The sequence below is a fragment of the Capricornis sumatraensis genome, chromosome 10 (assembly GCF_032405125.1).
Source record: "Capricornis sumatraensis isolate serow.1 chromosome 10, serow.2, whole genome shotgun sequence".
Lineage (NCBI taxonomy): Eukaryota > Metazoa > Chordata > Mammalia > Artiodactyla > Bovidae > Capricornis > Capricornis sumatraensis.
The window spans coordinates 21,256,887-21,276,540 of record NC_091078.1 but is presented as its reverse complement, the minus strand read 5'-3'; the positions used below and the strand labels follow the sequence as shown (position 1 = coordinate 21,276,540).

At 38.2% G+C, this 19,654-nt stretch overlaps 2 protein-coding genes across 2 annotated transcripts in view; both read right to left on the bottom strand.

Moving 5' to 3' along the window:
- Positions 1–19,654, bottom strand: part of CTNNA3 (catenin alpha 3) — a 1,791,870-nt gene that overhangs the window by 1,737,465 nt on the left and 34,751 nt on the right. The window contains exon 2 of the mRNA XM_068981838.1: positions 18,351–18,543. Within this exon, the coding sequence (XP_068837939.1) occupies positions 18,351–18,543 (193 nt within the window). The remainder of the gene's footprint in view (positions 1–18,350; positions 18,544–19,654) is intronic.
- On the bottom strand, positions 17,276–17,596 carry LOC138087582 (large ribosomal subunit protein eL42-like). The gene has a single exon (XM_068982810.1). The coding sequence runs from the start codon at positions 17,594–17,596 to the stop codon at positions 17,276–17,278; it is 321 nt and encodes a 106-aa protein (XP_068838911.1).

Genomic DNA, 19,654 nt, shown 5'->3' with positions numbered 1-19,654 from the left:
TTTTTCATCTTTAAAGATTTTTTTTAGTGGACCATTTTTACAGTTTTTATTTAATTTGTTATAATAGTGCTTCTGTTTTATGTATTGGTTTGTTGGCCACTAGGTATGTGGGATCTCAGCTTCCCAACCAGGGATTGAACCTGCACCCGCTGCACTGGAAAGTGAAGTCTTAACCACTGGACCATCAGGCAAGTCCAGGTAATTTTTTTTTAATTTAATGTAAAAATAGGTAAAGTGAGTTTCTAAATTATATATTATTTAACAATATATTCAAAGTATATCATTTCAACATCCAATAAATACAAAAATTATTTGTTGTTGTTCAGTCGCTCAGTCATGTTCAATTTTGCAACCCCATGGACTACAGCACGCCAGGTTTCCCTGTCCTTTACTATCCCCCAGAATCCGCTCAAATTCATGTCCACTGAGTTGATGATGCCCTCCAACCATCTCATCCTCTTTAGCTTATCCTTTAGATAAGCTAAATTAGATTAGGAGTTAATAAATTAGACTAAAGAGATATGCAATTTTTATTGAATATTTGCCAATCATCAGGCAGGGGCAAACTAATATGTGTGAAGAAAGAACAAAAGGAATATGTATGTGTAGCCTAGAGGGAAAAAAAAAAAGATAATTGTAGAATTACAGTCTCTCAACAGAAGAGAAGAGATGAGCTGAGCTATGATCCAAGTAATGATTGGAGTGATTAGTTTTACTGTGTAAAAAGGAATACCACTTCCTTTGAAACTGAAGTAAGAGATGAGAAGAGTTAAAAAATCTTAGATTCTTATTTCTAACCCTGAGAAACTGCTGACAGCTTAATGTATACTTTAACACTAGAATATGCAACAAAACAATAATGTTCAGACCTGTCTTCCATGAGCATAAACTTTAGATCACTTGTCAGCATTACATACTCTGTTACCTTTACACAAATTTATGAAATAACTACAGCCTGGTACCATCCCTCTAGCAAAGTGCCACACTAGCAAAGCCATGGCTAGTATACGTATCATGCCTTTAAATTCAGACTTTATCAGCTGAGGTTTCAGAGCACATTTTAGTTTCTAGGATTCATTAATTACAAATCAGCCTGCTAATATGTATTAAATCTTTGCTCCTGTATTTGAATTACACATCAAAGTAAAGGGTATATGTTATATAGAAATAGAAACATCTATTTCTGCTTTATTGACTATGCCAAAGCCTTTGACTGTGTGGATCACAATAAACTGTGGAAAATTCTGAGAGAGATGGAAATACCAGACCACCTGACCTGCCTCTTGAGAAACCTGTATGCAGGTCAAGAAGCAACAGTCAGAACTGGACATGGAACAACAGACTGGTTCCAAATAGGAAAAGGAGTATGTCAAGGCTGTATATTGTCACCCTGCTTATTTAACTTCTATGCAGAGTACATCATGAGAAATGCTGGGCTGGAGGAAGCACAAGCAGGAATCAAGATTGCCGGGAGAAATATCAATAACCTCAGATATGCTGATGACACCACCCTTATGGTAGAAAGTGAAGAAGAACTAAAGAGCCTCTTGATGAAAGTGAAAGAGGAGAGTGAAAAAGTTGGCTTAAAGCTCGACATTCAGAAAACTAAGATCATGGCATCCAGTCCCATCACTTCATGGCAAATAGATGGGGAAACAGTGGAAACAGTGTCAGACTTTATTTTGGGGGGCTCCAAAATCACTGCAGATGGTGATTGCAGCCATGAAATTAACAGACGCTTACTCCTTGGAAGGAAAGTTATGAACAACCTAGACAGTATATTAAAAAGCAGAGACATTACTTTGCCAACAAAGGTCCATCTAGTCAAGGCTATGATTTTCCAGTAGTCATGTATGGATGTGAAAGTTGGACTGTAAATAAAGCTGCGCACTGAAGAATTGATGCTTTTGAACTGTGGTGTTGGAGAAGACTCTTGAGAGTCCCTTGGACTGCAAGGAGATCCAATTAGTCCATCCTAAAGGAGATCAGTCATGAGTGTTCATTGGAAGGACTGATGTTGAAGCTGAAAATCCAATATTTTGGCCACCTAATCCAAAGAGTTGACTCTGAAAAGATCCTGATGTTGGGAAAGATTGAGGGCAGGAGGAAAAGGGGAAGACAGAGGATGAGATAGCTAGATGGCATCACTGACTTAATGGACATGAGTCTAGGTAAACTACTAGAGTTGGTGATGGACAGGGAGGCCTGGCGTGCTGCAGTCCATGGGGTCGCAAAGAGTCGGACAGGACTGAGTGACTGAACTGAACTGAAAGGGTATATGAGTTACAGAATTTCTCTTACTTTCAAAGTTGACATGGCTGTTACTTCTCATATAAGCCTGTCTACATGCCATAGATCCAGCATATCAAGTGATTGAAACTGAGATGGCTGCACACACACATAAAGTACTCCCCAACCCACTGCACAGTCTTCTCTGATGGCTCAGTGGTAAAGAACCCACCTGCCCATGCAGGAGACATGGGTTCCAACCCTGGATTGGGTTGGGAATATCCCCTGGAGAAGGAAATGACAATCCACCACAGTACTCTTGCCTGGGAAAATTCCATGGACAGAGGAGCCTGGCAGGCTACAGTCCATGGAGTTGCAAGGAGTTGGATGTGACTTAACATCTGAGCATGCACACACAACTCCCTACAGAGCAGTTCGAGACGGGCAACACTGAAGAGTTTGCTGAGAATATCAAATGCACTATAAGAAAAGCCTGCTGCTGGGATTAACAGATACAAACTACTATACATAAAACAGATAAAAAAGATTTACTGTATCGACATGGGATTATATTCAATATCTTATAATAACCTATAATGGAATATAATCCAAAAATATATATACAACTGAATTGCTTTGCTGTATACCTGAAACTACCACAGTATTGTAAATCAACTATACTTCCATTTTTAAAAAAAGTCTGCTGCAGATTTTTCAAGTGAACACTAAGGGATTCCACGTTGAGTATTCTCCAGCAATTAGTAGCTTACAAGCAATGTGGCTAATTAGCTCATCAGTCTTCAATGGAAGTGTTTCCATAAACATTCTGCCAATTACGAGACACCATGCATGCATGCTAAAATGTGTTTGAACAAGAGTTCATCATCCCCTTTCTAATGAAGAATAAACAGCAACTTCTAAAACACACTATACTTGGCTGAAAAGATTATTGTATTTGTGACTATATGCTCATCTAAGAATACTCTTGAGATATAATAACAGTTAAATACATACAGCATCAACATAGCAATAGATGGAAATAACAAGGCAGCAGCTGTTGCCTTTGAAACCATATATAGGCTGTGAGTAAGTGGTGGTAAACACCAAACATTTTATCTAAGTCCTAACTGCAATGCTGTTGAGCAGAGTGGATAGAGCTAACCTATTACTTAGGGACAGTTAACTAAAAATGAACTATTTTCTTTTGTTAAAAAATGTCCCATAGATATGAGTTTCAAGAGATAAGATCTTTCAACTCAGGTGACCCAAAATGGACACTAATAAATTTCTTAAATCTCTACTTTCCATGGGAAGTAATTTATTTTCTTATACCAACCAAAAAAAAAAGCACTGAATGACCAGGAAGGCAATAGGTAACATTTTAAAGGTTCAATATTGGAAATTGTATAATGGCATTTGTTGTTTGAGTAAGTACTCAAATATTCTAATAGGAAGACTAATTACACTTTCAAGATACCATCTTCCAGGAATAATCATTTCTAGGAGTAATTGTCTTCTCTGACTAATATGGATGATAGTAAGTTTTCATTCCTAATTCCCGCTTGGGGGAAAAAAAAAAAACTTAGGGTCTTGCAAATCATAAAGATAAAGAATTATGGAAATGTAGAAAGAGGGAGAATTTTTTAAATACCCTAAATACATATATTATGCACAAGAAGAATGTGTACATTTTACCTCTTTGCTTCTCACTGGAGGGAGATATTCCCCTAGGTACAAGTCACATCATATTTCCTGCTAGAAATACTCATGAGCCAGCAAAGTGGGGCAAGCTGTCAGCTGCTGCTGGCCTAAGCTTTACAAACATGCCGTTAGTTGGGAGGCTCCTGCATTAGTAGAACAGAGAGCGTAGCATTTCTTTTAGTACAAAATACCATAGCCCCATATTTGAGAAGAAGAGCTGTATATTAATTACAGGGCCCCTGGTGGATTAAAAAGCTCCTCATTTATTGGCTCATGGTGGCCTTGGTGGAGGCCCACAATTAAAAATAGATGGGGAAATATTTTAGTAGTGGCAGGATTCCAACATATTTGCAAGTCCTCTCCCATTTGATATATGTGAACATGAAGGCCATAATACACATTTTCAACTGCTGGCTTTGGTAGGCTTAACTGCCAAGGCTACTGGTGTTAAACAACACTTTTCAGCTCCAGATAAGTTAAACCAAAGTATATGGGAATTTGATAGGTGTTGTACACCACTTCTGTAGGCACCTTGGTTTGTCTGGCAGTATACAAAAGAGTTAAATCTTAACATTTCTCTGAACACTCTTGAGATCTCAAATTATCCCTTTACACATTAAGGAGGCACCTCTTTTATATATAAAACTGTATAATTATTAGTAGTTAATGCTTACATGAGAAAGCTAAATATTATTTTTAAATATTCTAAGGAAAAAGACTCTGATTTGACTGACAGATCTTTAAGACTTTTGCTAAACCCAGATCATTAGTTATCTTTTTTTCCAAACAGCACAATTAATTTCTTATAGTGTTTATCTCAAAAACTTATTATGATATTTCATGATGTTAACAAAACTTCAAAGTATAATTATCCCACTCACTACAATAGACCATGTATCAGCATACATACCTTTCTACATATGAGAAAAGGTAGCATCTTTAGAATTAGAGATCTGAGACCAGCTTGTGTGCATGCATGCTCAGTCACCAATCATGTCCAACTCTGTGCAACCCTATGGACTGTAGCCCACCAGGCTACTCTGCCCATGGGATTCTCCAGGCAAGAATAATGGAGTGGGTTGCCATGCTCTCCTCCAGGGGATCTTCCTGACCCAGGGATAGAACCTGCCTTTGCCTGGTTCACCTGCATTGCAGGTGGACTCTTTATCCTCTTAGCCACCAGGGAAGCCCCCTGAGAAGAGCATATTTTCCTAAATGTTTATTAATACAAAGTACGTATTTCTCTATCAAAACAGTTATTTGTTCTTTGCAATTCTATGTATGAATAGCATGCCATATACTGGGTCACTTCTGTAAAATTTGCTTCTAACATAAGCCAAATAAAGTACCATAATCTTACCATCATAAGGATACCAAAGAAACAGACCATATGTGTTTGCATGGCTCAAATGTTTCCCTCTTTTTAAAATTACTATCCAAATATTTCATTTCAAAGATAATATCTCAAGAAATACCAATCTTTAAAAGACAACTGCATTTTTACACACCAACACCAAAAATATAATTGAGTCCAGAAACACATATATATGGAACTTTGGCATTTGACAAAAGTGACATACCAAAACTGTGTTTTGAAATAGTTGCATCAATTTACATTCCCACAGGCAACATATAACATCCTTTTGCTTCAATGTCTGACATATTAGATTTTTTCATTTTTACCAATTTAATTGCATAAAATTAAATATTATTTGCATCTCCCTAATCATCAGTGTGGTTGAACATCTCTTTGATTTTTGTTGGTGCTTATTCTTTTGTAAAAATCTTTCATGCTCATTTTTCCTTTGCTTATTGATTTATGAGTTCCTTATGTGTTCTTGTAGCTCATTTGGCAAAAAATATCTGCCTATATTCAGGAGACCTGGGTTCAATTCCTGGGTTGAGAAGATCCCCTGGAGAAGGAAATGGCAACCCACTCCAGTATTCTTGCCTGGAGAATCCCATGGACAGACAAGCCTGGCAGGCTACAGTCCATGGGGTCACAAGAGTCAGATGCAACTTAGCAACTAAACCGATAACCTATACCTATGTGTTCTTCTTATTAATGCCTAGTGTTTATGCCAATATCTTTCCTAGATTGCCTTCTCATTTTCCTTAAAAATTTTATGGAAATTTTATGATGTAAGAAAGTTCTCAGAGACTTCCCTGGTGGTCCAGTGGTTAAGAATTCACCTTCCAATAGAGGGGACCTGGGTTTGGTCCCTGATGGGGGAACTACGATTCCCACATTCTTCAGGGCAACTAAGCCCATGCAATGCATGGAGAAATCCAGCATGCAGCAACTAAGACCCATGTTGTTCAATTACTCAGTTGAGTCCAATTCTTTGCCACCCACGGACTGCAACACACTAAGCTTCCCTGCCCTTCACCATTTCCTGGAGCTTGCTCAAACTCATGTCCATTGAGTCAGTGATGCCATCAAACCATCTCTTCCTCTGTCATCTCCATCTCTTCTTGCCTTCAATCTTTCCCAGCATCAGGATCTTTTCCAATCAGTCAGCTCTTCACATCAGGGTCAGCTCTTTGCATCAGGGGGCAAAGTACTGGAGCTTCAGCTTCAGCATCAGTCCTTCAGTGAATATTCAGGATTGATTTCCTTTACGATTGACTGGTTTCATCTCCTTGCAGTCCACGGGAGTCTCAAGAGTCTTCTCCAATATCACAGTTCAGAAGCATCAATTCTTCAGTGCTCAGCCTTCTTTATGGTCCAACTCTCATACCCATACATGATTTCTGGAAAAACCATAGATTTGACTAGACGGACCTTTGTTGGCAAAGTAATGTCTCTGCTTTTTAATACACTGTCTAGGTTGGTCATAGCTTTTCTTCCAAGAAGCAAACGTCTTTTAATTTCATGGTTGCAGTCACTGCCCACAGTGATTTTGGAGCCCAAGAAAAGAGTTTGTCACTGTTTCCTTTGTTCCCCCATCTATTTGCCATGAAGTGATGGCCATAATCTTGGTCTTTTTTTAATGTTGAGTTTTAAAGCAGCTTTTTCACTCTCTTCTTTCACCTTCATCAAGAGGTTCTTTGGTTCCTTTTCACTGTCTGCCATAGAGGTGGTGTCATCTGTGTATCTGAGGTTACTGATATTTCTCCTGCAATCTTGATTCTGGCTTGTGCTTCATCCATCCCAGCATTTTGCATGATGTACTCTAAGTTAAATAAGCAGGGTAACAATTTGCAGGCTTGATGTCCTCCTTTCCAGTTTGGAACCAGTCCATTCCATGTGCAGTTCTAACTGTTGCTTCTTGACCTGCATACAGGTTTCTCAGGAGGCAGGTAAGATGGTCCGGTATTCCTAACTCTTGAAGAATTTTCCAGTTTGTTGTGATCTACATGGTCAAAGGCTTTAGCATAGTCAATGAAGTAGATGTTTTTCAGGAATTCTCTTGCTTTTTTAATGATCCAATGGATGCTGGCAATTTGACTTCTGGTTCCTCTGCCTTTTCTAAATCCAGCTTGAACATCTAGAAGCTCACGGTTCATGTACTGTTGAAGCCTAGCTTGGAGAATTTTGAGCACTACTTTGCTAGCATATGAGATAAGTGCAATTGTGCGGTAGTTTGAATATTCTTTGGCTGAGACCAGACAAATAAATAAATATAAATAAATAATTTTTTAAAATAAAGCCCTTAATTTTGATATAATAAAATGTATCAATCTTTTCTTTAAATTTGTTTCATGATTAATAAATCCTGTTGAACATCCAAAACCTTACGAATATTCACCCTTAATTTTCACTGAGTTGTTAATTTTTGTCTTAATATTTAGATCCTAAATTCACTTGAAGCTAACTTTTTGTATATTATTATAGGAAACCAAATAGCATAGTAACTGAATAAGAGAGAAGCTGCTGCTGCTGCTGCTGCTAAGTCGCTTCAGTCGTGTCCGACTCTGTGCGACCCCATAGACGGCAGCCCACCAGGCTCCCCTGTCCCTGGGATTCTCCAGGCAAAAATATTGGAGTGGGCTGCCATTTCCTTCTCAATGCATGAAAGTGAAAAGTGAAAGTGAAGTCGCTCAGTCATGTCTGACTCTTAGCGACCCCATGGACTGCAGCCTACCAGGCTCCTCCATCCATGGAATTTTCCAGGCAAGAGTACTGGAGTGGAGTGCCATTGCCTTCTCCAAAGAGAGAAGCACACCCCCCCCCCCCAAAAAGAATGGCAGCTGAGAGAATGAGATATAAAGCAAACAATTTTGTCCTCCTTGAGGAAGTGAAAAGGAAAGTTGCTCAGTCATGTAGAACTCTTTTCTAACCCATGGACTATACATCCATGGAATTCTCCAAGCCAGAATATTGGAGTGGGTAGCCTGTTTCTTCTCCAGGGGATCTTCCCAAACAGGGATCAAACCCAGGTCTCCTACATTTCAGGTGGATTCCTTACCAGCTGAGCCACCAGCGAAGCCCAAAAATAGTGGAGTGGGTAGCCTATACCTTCTCCAGCAGATCTTCCTGGCCGAGGAATCGAATCTGGGTCTCCCGTATTACAGGAGGATTCTTTACCAACTGAGAATTGAGTAAGTGAGGGAGAAAAAATTGGAGCTGTGAGACTGCCCAAGATGAAATGTCCTATAAATATCCTATGCTTTCAGTTGAGAACTCCAAGTTGCTACATCCAAGAGTAAGAGCTACTGTGTGTGCTCAGTCACTCAGTTGTGTCCGACTCTGTGTACTGTAGACCACCAGGACCCTTGGACTGTAGACCACCAGGTTCCTCCATCCATGGAAATTTTCCAGACAAGAATATGGGAGTGGGTTGCTATTTCCTTCTCCAGGGGATCCTCCAAACCCAGGGATCAAACTCACATCTCTTGTGCCTCCTGCATTGGCTGGCAGATTCTTCACCACTAGGCCACCTGGGAAGCCCAAGGACTAGCTAAAGATAGAATAATCTTTAAAAATTAATTTTTAAATGTTTCATTCATGATGCCAAGCATTTGATCAAAAACTATCCAAGACAGCAGTAGACAAAATCAGTTACTTTAAAAATCAAAAGAAAAAAACAGACAATAGAAATAAACCTATAGGAGAACCACATATTGAAAATGTCAGATACAGAAATTAACTTTAAAGGAAACATTCAAGAAAAGTAATAGCAAGACAAAATTTCATCAGGGAGTTAGAATTTGGAAAGGAATTAAAGAAAAGTGTTTCTATATCTATTCTCACAGAAATAAAAACTATTTTTTAAAAACAAATGAAAATTAAAGAAATAAAAATGTATAATATCTAAAGGAAAAATTCACTGGATGGACTTAAAAATATCCTGAAGATGGCAAGGGGAAAAGTGTGATGAATTTGAAGATAGATTTAAAATTAAAATGATTTAAAGTATCATTTGAATATCATTTTGAAAAATGAGTTACATGTTTTGAATCAGAAGACTCATAAAAATTGAAATATCATTCAGCACAAACTGATCAACAGACCCAGTTTAATCCCATCAAAATCTCAGCAGGCTTGTTTTATAAAAATTTCCAAGATTTTTATGGATATGCATGGGACCTAGTATAACCAAATGAAAATAATTTTGATTTCAATACTTACTCTGGTATACAGTAATCAAAACAATGTATTATTGCCATAAGGATTGATATGTGAATCAATGGAACAGAAGAGAGTTCCAAAGTAGACTCACACAGAGATGGTCAACTACTTTTCAACAAAGGTGCAAAAATGATTCAGTTGAGAAAGATTAGGATTGTATGGGTTTTTTCAATAAATAGTATGGGAACCATTAAACTTCTATATGCATCTATATGATATTGGATTAATTGTATTCTCATATAAAAAAGTGAATTATGACCTCTAAATCACACCATTTATAAAATGTATATCCATGTAGATTGTACAGGTAAAACAATAAAGCCTCTAAATGACAACACAAGAGGATATCCTCCTGACTTTGTAATAGGCAAATTTTTTAAACATAACAAAAATCTCTACCCATAAAGGAACAAAATGATTAACCCGAATTTATCAAAACTACTTATAAATAACACAAATGCTTAAATAAAGGGAGAAGACTTTTTAATATCACAACTAAAATCTCATATCAAGAACAAATTTAAACTACAATGAGTCCTTCAAGGCAATAGAAATAAAAGCAAAAATAAACAAATGGGACATAATCAAACTTATAAGCTTTTGCCCAGCAAAGAAAATCATCAACAAAAAGAAAAGAGAACCTATACACTGGGAAAAAATATTTGCAAACAATGCAATCAACAAGGTATTAATTTCCAAATGATACAAACGACTTACACAACACAATAACAACAAAAATAAAAAAATGGCAGAAGACCTAAACAGACATTCTCCAGAGAAGACACACAGCTGGCCAATAAGCACATGAAAAGACACTCAACATCGCTAATTATTAGAGAAATGCAAATCAAAACTAGAATAAGTTATCACATCACACAGGTCAGAATGGCCACCATTAGAAAGTCAACAGATGCTGGAGAGGATGTGCAGTATAGAAAAAGGAACCCTCCTATACTGCTGCTGGGGATGTAAATTGATGCAGTCACTGTGGAAAACATTATAGAGATTTCTTTAAAAACTAAAAATAGAATTGCGTTTGTTGTTGTTGTTGTTATTCAGTCACTAAATCATGTTCGACTCTTTGTGACCCCATGGACTGCAGCACACCAGGCTCCCCTGTCCTTCACTATCTCCCAGAGTTTGCTCAAACTCATGTCCATTGAGTCAGTGATACCATTCAACCATCTCATCCTCTGTTGCCCCCTTCTCCTCCTGCCCTCAATTTTTCCCTGCATCAGGGTCTTGTCCAGTGAGTCGGCTCTTCACATCAGGTGGCCAAAGTATTAGAGCGTCAGCTTCCTCATCAGTCCTTCCAGTGAATATTCAGGGTTGATTTTCTTTAGGATTGACTGATTTTATCTCCTTGCCATCCAAGGGACTCTCAAGAGTCTTCTCCAGCACCAGAGTTCACAAGCATCAATTCTTCAGTATTCCACCTTCTTTATGGTCCAACTCTCACATTCATACATGACAACTGGAAAAACCATAGATTTGACTATCCAGACCCTTGTCGACAAAGTGATCTCTCTCCTTTTTAATATGCTGTCTAGGTCTCCCAAAGCTTTCCTTCTGAGGAGCAATCATCTTTCAATTTCATGGCTGCAGTCACCATCCACAGTGATTTCAGAGCCCAAGAAAATAAAATCTGTCACTGTTTCCACTCTCTCCCCTTCTATTTGCCATGAAGTGATGGGACTAGAAGCCATGATCATTTTTTGAATGTTGAGTTTTAAGCCAGCTTTTTCACTCTCCTCTTTTACCCTCATCAAGAGGCTCTTTAGTTCCTCTTCAATTTCTGCCATTAGAGTGGTACCATCTGCATGTCTGAGGTTATTGATGTTTCTCTCAGCATTCTTGATTCCAGCTTGTGATTCATCCAGCCCAGCATTTTGCATGATGTATTCTGCATATAAGTTAAATAATAAGGGTGACAATATATAGCCTTGACATACTCCTGTCCCAATTTTGAACAAGTCCATTGTTCAATTATACTTATATGTTTTTAATTAAAAAGTAAAATAAAGAAAAAATTGACAATGGGATACCACTATATACATTTGAATTTAAAGCACTGACACTTGTTAACACCAAGTTAGTAAGAATGTAAAACAACTAGAATTTCTTATACATTACTGATGAGTATGTCAACTGGAAAATCCAGGCTGGAAAATTGTTTGATAATATCTATTAAAGTTGAATGTTTATCTTGCTGCTACTGCTGCTGCTGCTAAGTCACTTCAGTCGTGTCTGACTCTATGCAACCCCATAGACGGCAGCCCACCAGGCTCCTCTGCCCCTGGGATTCTCTAGGCAAGAATACTGGAGTGGGTTGCCATTTCCTTCTCCAATGCATGAAAGTGAAAAATGAAAGTGAAGTCACTCAGTCGTGTCTGACTCTTAGCGACCCCATGGACTGCAGCCTACCAGGCTTCTCCATCCATGGGATTTTCCAGGCAAGAGTACTGGAGTGGGCTGCCATTGCCTTCTCCGGAATGTTTACCTTATGACAATTGTTTATACCTAGGAATTTCATTCCCAGGTATAAACCCAACAGGATGTCTACATTCATGCACCATAAGTAATGCACAGATATGTACATAAGAGGAATGTACATTAAAGCCCAAAACTGGAAACAACTCAAATATTCATTAACAATAGAGTGGATAAATAATTATGGCCTATTAAACAATGAAGGGGCTTCCCAGGTGGCACCAGTGGTAAAGAAAGCACCTGCCAATACAGGAGACACAGTAGACCTGGGTACAATCGCTGGGTCAAGAAGATCCCCCAGAGGAGAGCATGGCAACCCCCTCAAGTATTGACACCTGGAGAATCCCATGAACAGAAGAGCCTGACAGGCTACAGTCCACAGCATCACAAAGAGTCGGACACAACTGAAGTGACTTAGGATACACACATTCAACAACAAAAACAAATGAGCTACTATATGGCAAGGCCTCACAAAGATAACACTGAGCAAAAGGAGACATACTCAAGAGGCTACATACTGTATGATCCTACTTATACAAAGTTCAAAATGAGGGGGGAAAAAAAAACTACTCTATGTAATAAGCAGGATAATGGTAACCTGTGTGGCGAGAGTAGTAACTGACACAGGGTATGCTTCTAAGGTTCTAGTATTGTTCTATTTTTTATTCTGTTACTCTATTATTGTTATTCTATGTATTCTATTGTTATTTATTTCTATTGTTATTTATTGTTATTCTACATATTCTATATATTCTATTCTGTAATTCTATATATTCTATTGTTCTATTATTGAACATACTTTTAGGTAGAAGTTACATTCATATATTCAAAATGAAAATATATTGAGTTGTTTGACAACATGTATTTTTTGTAATAAGCCACTAAAAATCCCTTAAATATTATACAAGCAATTGTATGACTTGGAAATAATGTCTGTTGTAGAAGAGCAAAGGTTACACAAAAGTAGCAAATAGGCTGCAGGCAAAAAATGTAATCCAGACATTATAAATAATTCTTAGCTAATTCCTAGGTAACTGTTACATGAATATTCTAAAACTATTTAGTACCAGATTTAATACTTTACCACTGTAAAAGATCTATTAGGTTCAGTTCAGTTCAGTTCAGTCGCTCAGTCGTGTCCGACTCTTCGTGACCCCATGAATCGCAGCACGCCAGGCCTCCCTGTCCATCACCACCTCCCGGAGTTCACTCAGACTCACATCCATTGAGTCCGTGATGCCATCCAGCCATGAGTGACCATATATAATCAACACATGGACCACAGTTTCTGGATCTTGACAGTTTCACATTTCCTTTCACCATTCTCCCCCAATACTATCCATATACTATCTTCTACAAGCAGCTTCTTTAGGTAACCAAATGCCCATTTTATTTATCACTTTGACTGTCTAGCTAAAGCCACAGAAGGCAGTAAAACAGAATAAGAGAGACTCCTATAATAAGACTATGTAAATTATACTATGTTTTTATTAGAAAAAAATTCTAGATTATTGTCAGAATTCTTCTTGAAAATAAGTCAATATATATACAGTATAGATAAAAATACCCTCTACTTGCAGTATTCCTCACTCTTTCAAAAGTATTAAACTTATCATTTGCTCTTCAAAACTCCTTCACATTATGACACCATACAGTTCAGTTGAGTTCACTTCAGTCACTCAGTCGTGTCTGACTCTTTGCAATCCCATGAATCGCAGCACGCCAGGCCTCCCTGTCCACCACCAACTCCAGGAGTTCACTCAAACTCACATCCATCGAGTCGGTGATGCCATCCAGCCATCTCATCCTCTGTCCTCCCCTTCTCCTCCTACCCCCAATCCCTCCCAGCATCAAAGTCTTTTCCAATGAGTCAACTCTTCACATGAGGTGGCCAAAGTACTGGACTTTCAGCTTTAGCATCATTCCTTCCAAAGAAATCCCAGGGTTGATCTCCTTTAGAATGGACTGGTTGGATCTCCTTGCAGTCCAAGGGACTCTCAAGAGTCTTCTCCAACACCACAGTTCAAAAGCATCAATTCTTCGGCACTCAGCCTTCTTCACAGTCCAACTCTCACATCCATACGTGACTACTGGAAAAACCATAGCCTGGACTAAACGACTTTTGTTGGCAAAGTAATGTCTCTGCTTTTCAATATGCTATGTAGGTTGGTCATAACTTTTCTTCCAAAGAATAAGTGTCTTTTAATTTCATGGCTGCAATCACCATCTGCAGTGATTTTGGAGCCCCCCAAAATAAAGTCTGACACTGTTTCCACTGTTTCCCCATCTATTTCCCATGACACTAGACGAAGCCCTCAAAAAAAAAAAAAAAGAAGAAGAATGAAAGTAGGAAATTTTTAAAATATGTTTCTAGTATTATACAGAGTTACTTGGATCAGAACTAACTCTCCTGATACTTTAACTCCACCACTGAGCTAAATTCCTTCCAAGTTTTTGAGAACAGTGCTCTCACTGTCACTCTCTCTGCTATCCACAAGATAAGCATTGGCCATTCCCCAAATTCCAGAACCATTTGCCATTTCACTGCCTTCCTCCTACACACTAGTGGCAGTAATTCAATTTGGAAGTTGGTCAAAAAGATTAGGAGTATAAAGCACTGGGTGATCTTTAACCAAATGTATTTGTTGTGTATATAGCATATGCCATGTATATGTATTTCACACATTATCACAGAACACAGTGAGGGATACATTGCATAATTCTAGAATCCAAAGAGACTTCTCTTTGAGAACTTTTCCTTAAAATAATTTACTTTTGTTGAGCTAAAAGTGTTGATCACTGTTTTTTTAAAAAAGCAAATACCATTTCCTGACAATTATTACAATTATTATTCTCTTCTAAGAAAGATCAATGTCTTACATATTTACTGCCAGGTGATTTATGGAAACTATGTTGGCAAATAGGTGACATTTTCTGAGAGAAAGGGTACCAAATAGGGTTCGTATTCCTTCCAAAGACTTAGCAAAGAAACCATAACTATGAAAGAAAATTTTTCATAAAAACAGGCAAAAATAATTATAAATTTTTATAATATAAAATGATGCTTAGGTTCTTTTTTTATTTAACAAACATTTATCAGGTATGTTATGTATAAATAAATGTGGTGCTTGCCACCTTTAAGAAGTTGAGTCTAGAGACTTCTCTGGTGGTCTAGTGGTTAAAATTCTGTGCGTCCACTGCAGGGGGCACAGGTTCGATCCCTAACCAAAGAACTAAGATCCCACACGCCATGCTACTGTACAGCCAAAAAATAAAAAGAGAAAGGAGAGAATGGTAGAAGCCAAACAAGGAATGTTGTGGGAGCTGAGTTTAAAAGTTTGAACTTTATCCAGAAAGATAATCCCTAATCCTTCAAAAGTTACTAAAAGGATTTTAAGCAGGGAAGTAAAATAAGTATATTTTCTTTTTTTAATTTATTATTTTTAATTGAAAGATAATTGCTTTACATTATTGTGTTGGCTTCTGCCATACATCAACATGAATCAGCCATAGGCATACATATGTCCTCTCCCTCTTGAACCCCCTCCCTCTCCCCATACCATCCCACCATTCTAGATAGTCACAAAGCACCGGATTTGAGCACATGAAAAGATGCCCAACATCACTCATTATTAGAGAAATGCAAAACAAATCTACAATGAAGTATATTTTACTTTTTTTTCACTATTTCCTGATTTTTTATATATTTTACTTTTTAAAAAACACATTTGGCTTTGGTATTGGGCAAGGCTAAGGCAGTAATCCAAAATTCAGAAGGCAACATTAACAATGGAGAAGAGAGAACAGATCTGAGAAACAAAAGAAGAATTTGTTAAACTTGGAGACTAATTGGCAGAGAGGGGTGGAATAAAAACAAAAAGTCTAACTGATTTGGTAACTAAGTGGATGACAATACTGTGGCAGATAAGACAGGAGAAAAAAATGGGTTTGAGGTGGTAGGGAGCAAGGAGGAATGATGAATTTATTTCAAATTATCTTAGACATTTTTTTATATATTTTCCAAAGAATCTCTTTAATATATAAATCATACATAATATATATGGGCTTCCCAGGTGGCAATAGAGGTGAAAAAAAAAAGAAGAACAAAAAACCTGCCTGCCAATGCAGGAGATATAAGAGATGCAGGTTAGATCCCAGGGTAGGGAAGATCTCCTGGAGGAGGGCATGGCAACCCACCCCACTATTCCTGCCTGGAGAAACCCATGGACAGAGGAGCCTGGCAGGCTATGGTCCATAGAGCTGTAAAGAGTTGAATACAATTGAAGCAACAGCATGCACACATATAACATATATAACCAAAAAAATTATATTTGACCTAAAGTTTATTGTGGTTAATTATTCATTTTAATTATTTAATTACTAAAAATTCCCTGATCTTCTTAAAATTATGTTTGGGATGGGGAGAAGGAAGTATATGAATACCTCCAGGTTTCTTTTAAGAAGCTGAACAGGAAAATTTGCTTCTTTTATGCTCTCAAAATAGCTCCTAATACATGCTGATATATAAAATCAATCCACTAACTAAAAGAGTATTGTTCAGTTCTTTATAAAATAGCCTGCTAACAATATATTTTTTATAAAATTATTCAAGGAAATATATACACTGCTGCTGCTGCTAAGTTGTTTCAGTCATGTCCGACTCTGTGCGACCCCATAGATGGCAGCCCACCAGGCTCCCGCATCCCTGGGATTCTCCAGGCAAGAACACTGGAGTGGGTTGCCATTTCCTTCTCCAATGCATGAAAGTGAAAAGTGAAAGTGAAGTCACTCAGTCGTGGCCAACTCTTAGTGACCCCATGGACTGTGGCCCACCAGGCTCCTCCATCCATGCGATTTTCCAGGCAAGAGTGCTGGAGTGGGGTGCCATTGCCTTCTCCGAATATATACACTACCATAAGTAAAATAGATAGCCAGTGGGAATTTTGCTGTATGACTCAGGGAGCTCAAATCAGTGCTCTGTGACAACTGAGGGGGCGTGGGATGGGGTGGGAGGTGGGAGGGAGTTCCAAGAGGGAGATGTATGTATACCTTTGGCTGATTCATGCTGATGTATGGCAGAAACTAACAATATTGTAAAGCAATTATCCTTCAATTAAAAATAAATTAAAATGTTTAAAAAAAAACTATTCAAAATCTCAAAAGGTGAAATACATGCTTTTAGTATGTAATTTTGTGTGTGTGGTTTTTTTTTTAAGCATAAATAAGAGGATTTTACTGATGGCATTTTTATTGTCTTCATAATTAAACAAAATATGAAGCTCAAAACTGGATCACTTGGCCCTTTCTCTTCTTATCGCCTCCCAGCTCAAAATGCTTGCATCTCTTAATAGCCAGCATTCTCTTCAATCTACAGCTGGGCTCAACACATTCAAGCCTCAGTACAATCTTCTTTGTAGTTTTAGCCTTTTTATGGAAAATCGGCTTAGTCTGCCCACCATAGCCACTCTGTTTCCTGTCATAACGCCGCTTTCCCTGGGCAAACAGAGGATCCTTGCCCTTCTTGTACTGTGTCACTTTGTGGGGCTGGTGCTTCCCACACTTCTTACAGAAAGTCCGGCGGGTTTTTGGAACGTTCACCATGTTTGCGAGAGCGATACCGGCACAGAAAGTGTGTGTGGTCTTTGAACTGGAGGATAATTGATTTAAAATGTTGTCTAGATTTCAGGTGTACAGCAAAGTGATTCGGTTGTACATATACATATATTCATTCTTTTCTAGATTCTTTCCTCATATAGGTTATCATAGAATATTGAGTAGAGTTCCCTGTGCTATACAGTAGGTCCTTGTTGGTTATCTGTCTTATATATAGTAGTATGCCTATGTTCATATCAAGCTCCTGATTTATCACTCCCACTACATTGCCCCTTATTGTGTACTAGTAACACAGCAGCAACGTGAGTTATACATAGTTTATGCAAAACAATTTTTTATGTTTAGGAAATATAAACCTCCAGAAAAATGAAAAATGTACCTCTAAGGTGGCCAGGTCTGCAGCTTCTATCTCCAATTGTTTACAAGGAAACTGACAATTTTTTAATGTATAGGAAAATATGTCTTCAGCTTCATTAGTCATTTCTCATTTCATGACAAAAAGTGTACATTTCTCTGTTTATTATGGCTAAACTATGGTGTGAGGAGAACAAATAAGGAAGAATCAGGAGCTCTGAGCCTTGGAGCTGCCTAATGAGCCACGCTGTCGCCCACAGTTAGCTCCTCAGAGCTCAACAAAAGACTAATTAAACTCAAATCAACTAAAACACAACACTCAAATCTAATTCAGTACCTAATCCCATAAGGATATGCAGTTGCTTCCAACCAGGCCTAGAGTACTCACTTTCTTTGCGAACTTCCTCAAGTGCCCCAGTAAGTTCTTCCTTTAAAACTGTGGCTTCCTGAGCGATCTTCTCTCCCTTGTCTAATAAATTCCAAGTTGCTTCCTCCACCGAAGCTAGAAGGACTCTGGCTCTTTTTGAACGTCCCTTTTTCCTGTTGGAAGGATTCTGGGGACAATTTACAAGTGTAGTAACCTAAAATCGGAAAAACACAAGTCACTCATCAGATAAATTGCAAGAGGAACAGTCCTGGGATATCATAGACCAGAACAAAAAGAAGTGTTTCGCAATAACATGATTCATTCCCATTACTACTAGTACATTCCCAAAAGTCAAGTCAAGTTACCAATAGCAGTATTATCAGCTACCATGGACTTCCCAACTAAAGACAGGAAGAAAGGAAGGAAGAAAGGAATCTCATCGAGTTTTACTATTGGAACAATGCAAAATATATTATATATATATCCATATATATATTATTTGATATATATATATGTCAAATGATTATTTATATCACTTGGTAGCCAGCAATCTACATTCAGAGGGAGGCAAAAATAATTACAGTTAAGTCAGTAGGTAGTAATATATTTAGATTAAGAAAAGAGATTACTAATGTGTGTGGGGGTGTGGTGCAGAATCACTCTGAAATATGTGAAACAGTGGCTATCTAAGGAGGACAAAACCCAAGTTCTCACGATGACCTACATTCTGGTTCTTTGTAAACTCTTACTTCTCTCCTACACTATCCCCTAACTCAGTTGGCCTCCCCAACACTCAGATCCCCCTCAACATGTCCTATCAAGAAGCCTTTCCTAACCACCCCAGCCCTCATCCTCTTCCACTCTGTTCCCTCACTACCCTTTGTACTTCTTCAGGACATTTCAGAGCCCGATATTTTTTGTTCATATATGTTTACTGCATCCTTCCAACACAAAATGTAAACTCCATGAAAACAGGAAATGTGGTTTTTTCTCCCGCACTCAGAACAATGCATGGAAGTTGCGGTGGTGGTGGTAGTTGTTAAGTCACTAAGTCATGTCAGACTCTGTGACCCCATGGACTGCAGCACACCAGGCTTCCCTGTCCTTCACTATCTCCCAGAGCTTGCTCAAACTCACATCCATTGAGTCAGTGATGTCATCCAACCATCTCAACTTCTATCATTCCCTTCCTCTCTTGCCCTCAATCCTTCCCAGCATCAAGGTCTTTTCCAATGAATCGGCTCTTCGCATCGGGTGGCCAAAATATTGAAGCTTCGGTTTCAGCATCAGTCCTTCCAATGAATATTCAGGGTTTATTTCCTTTA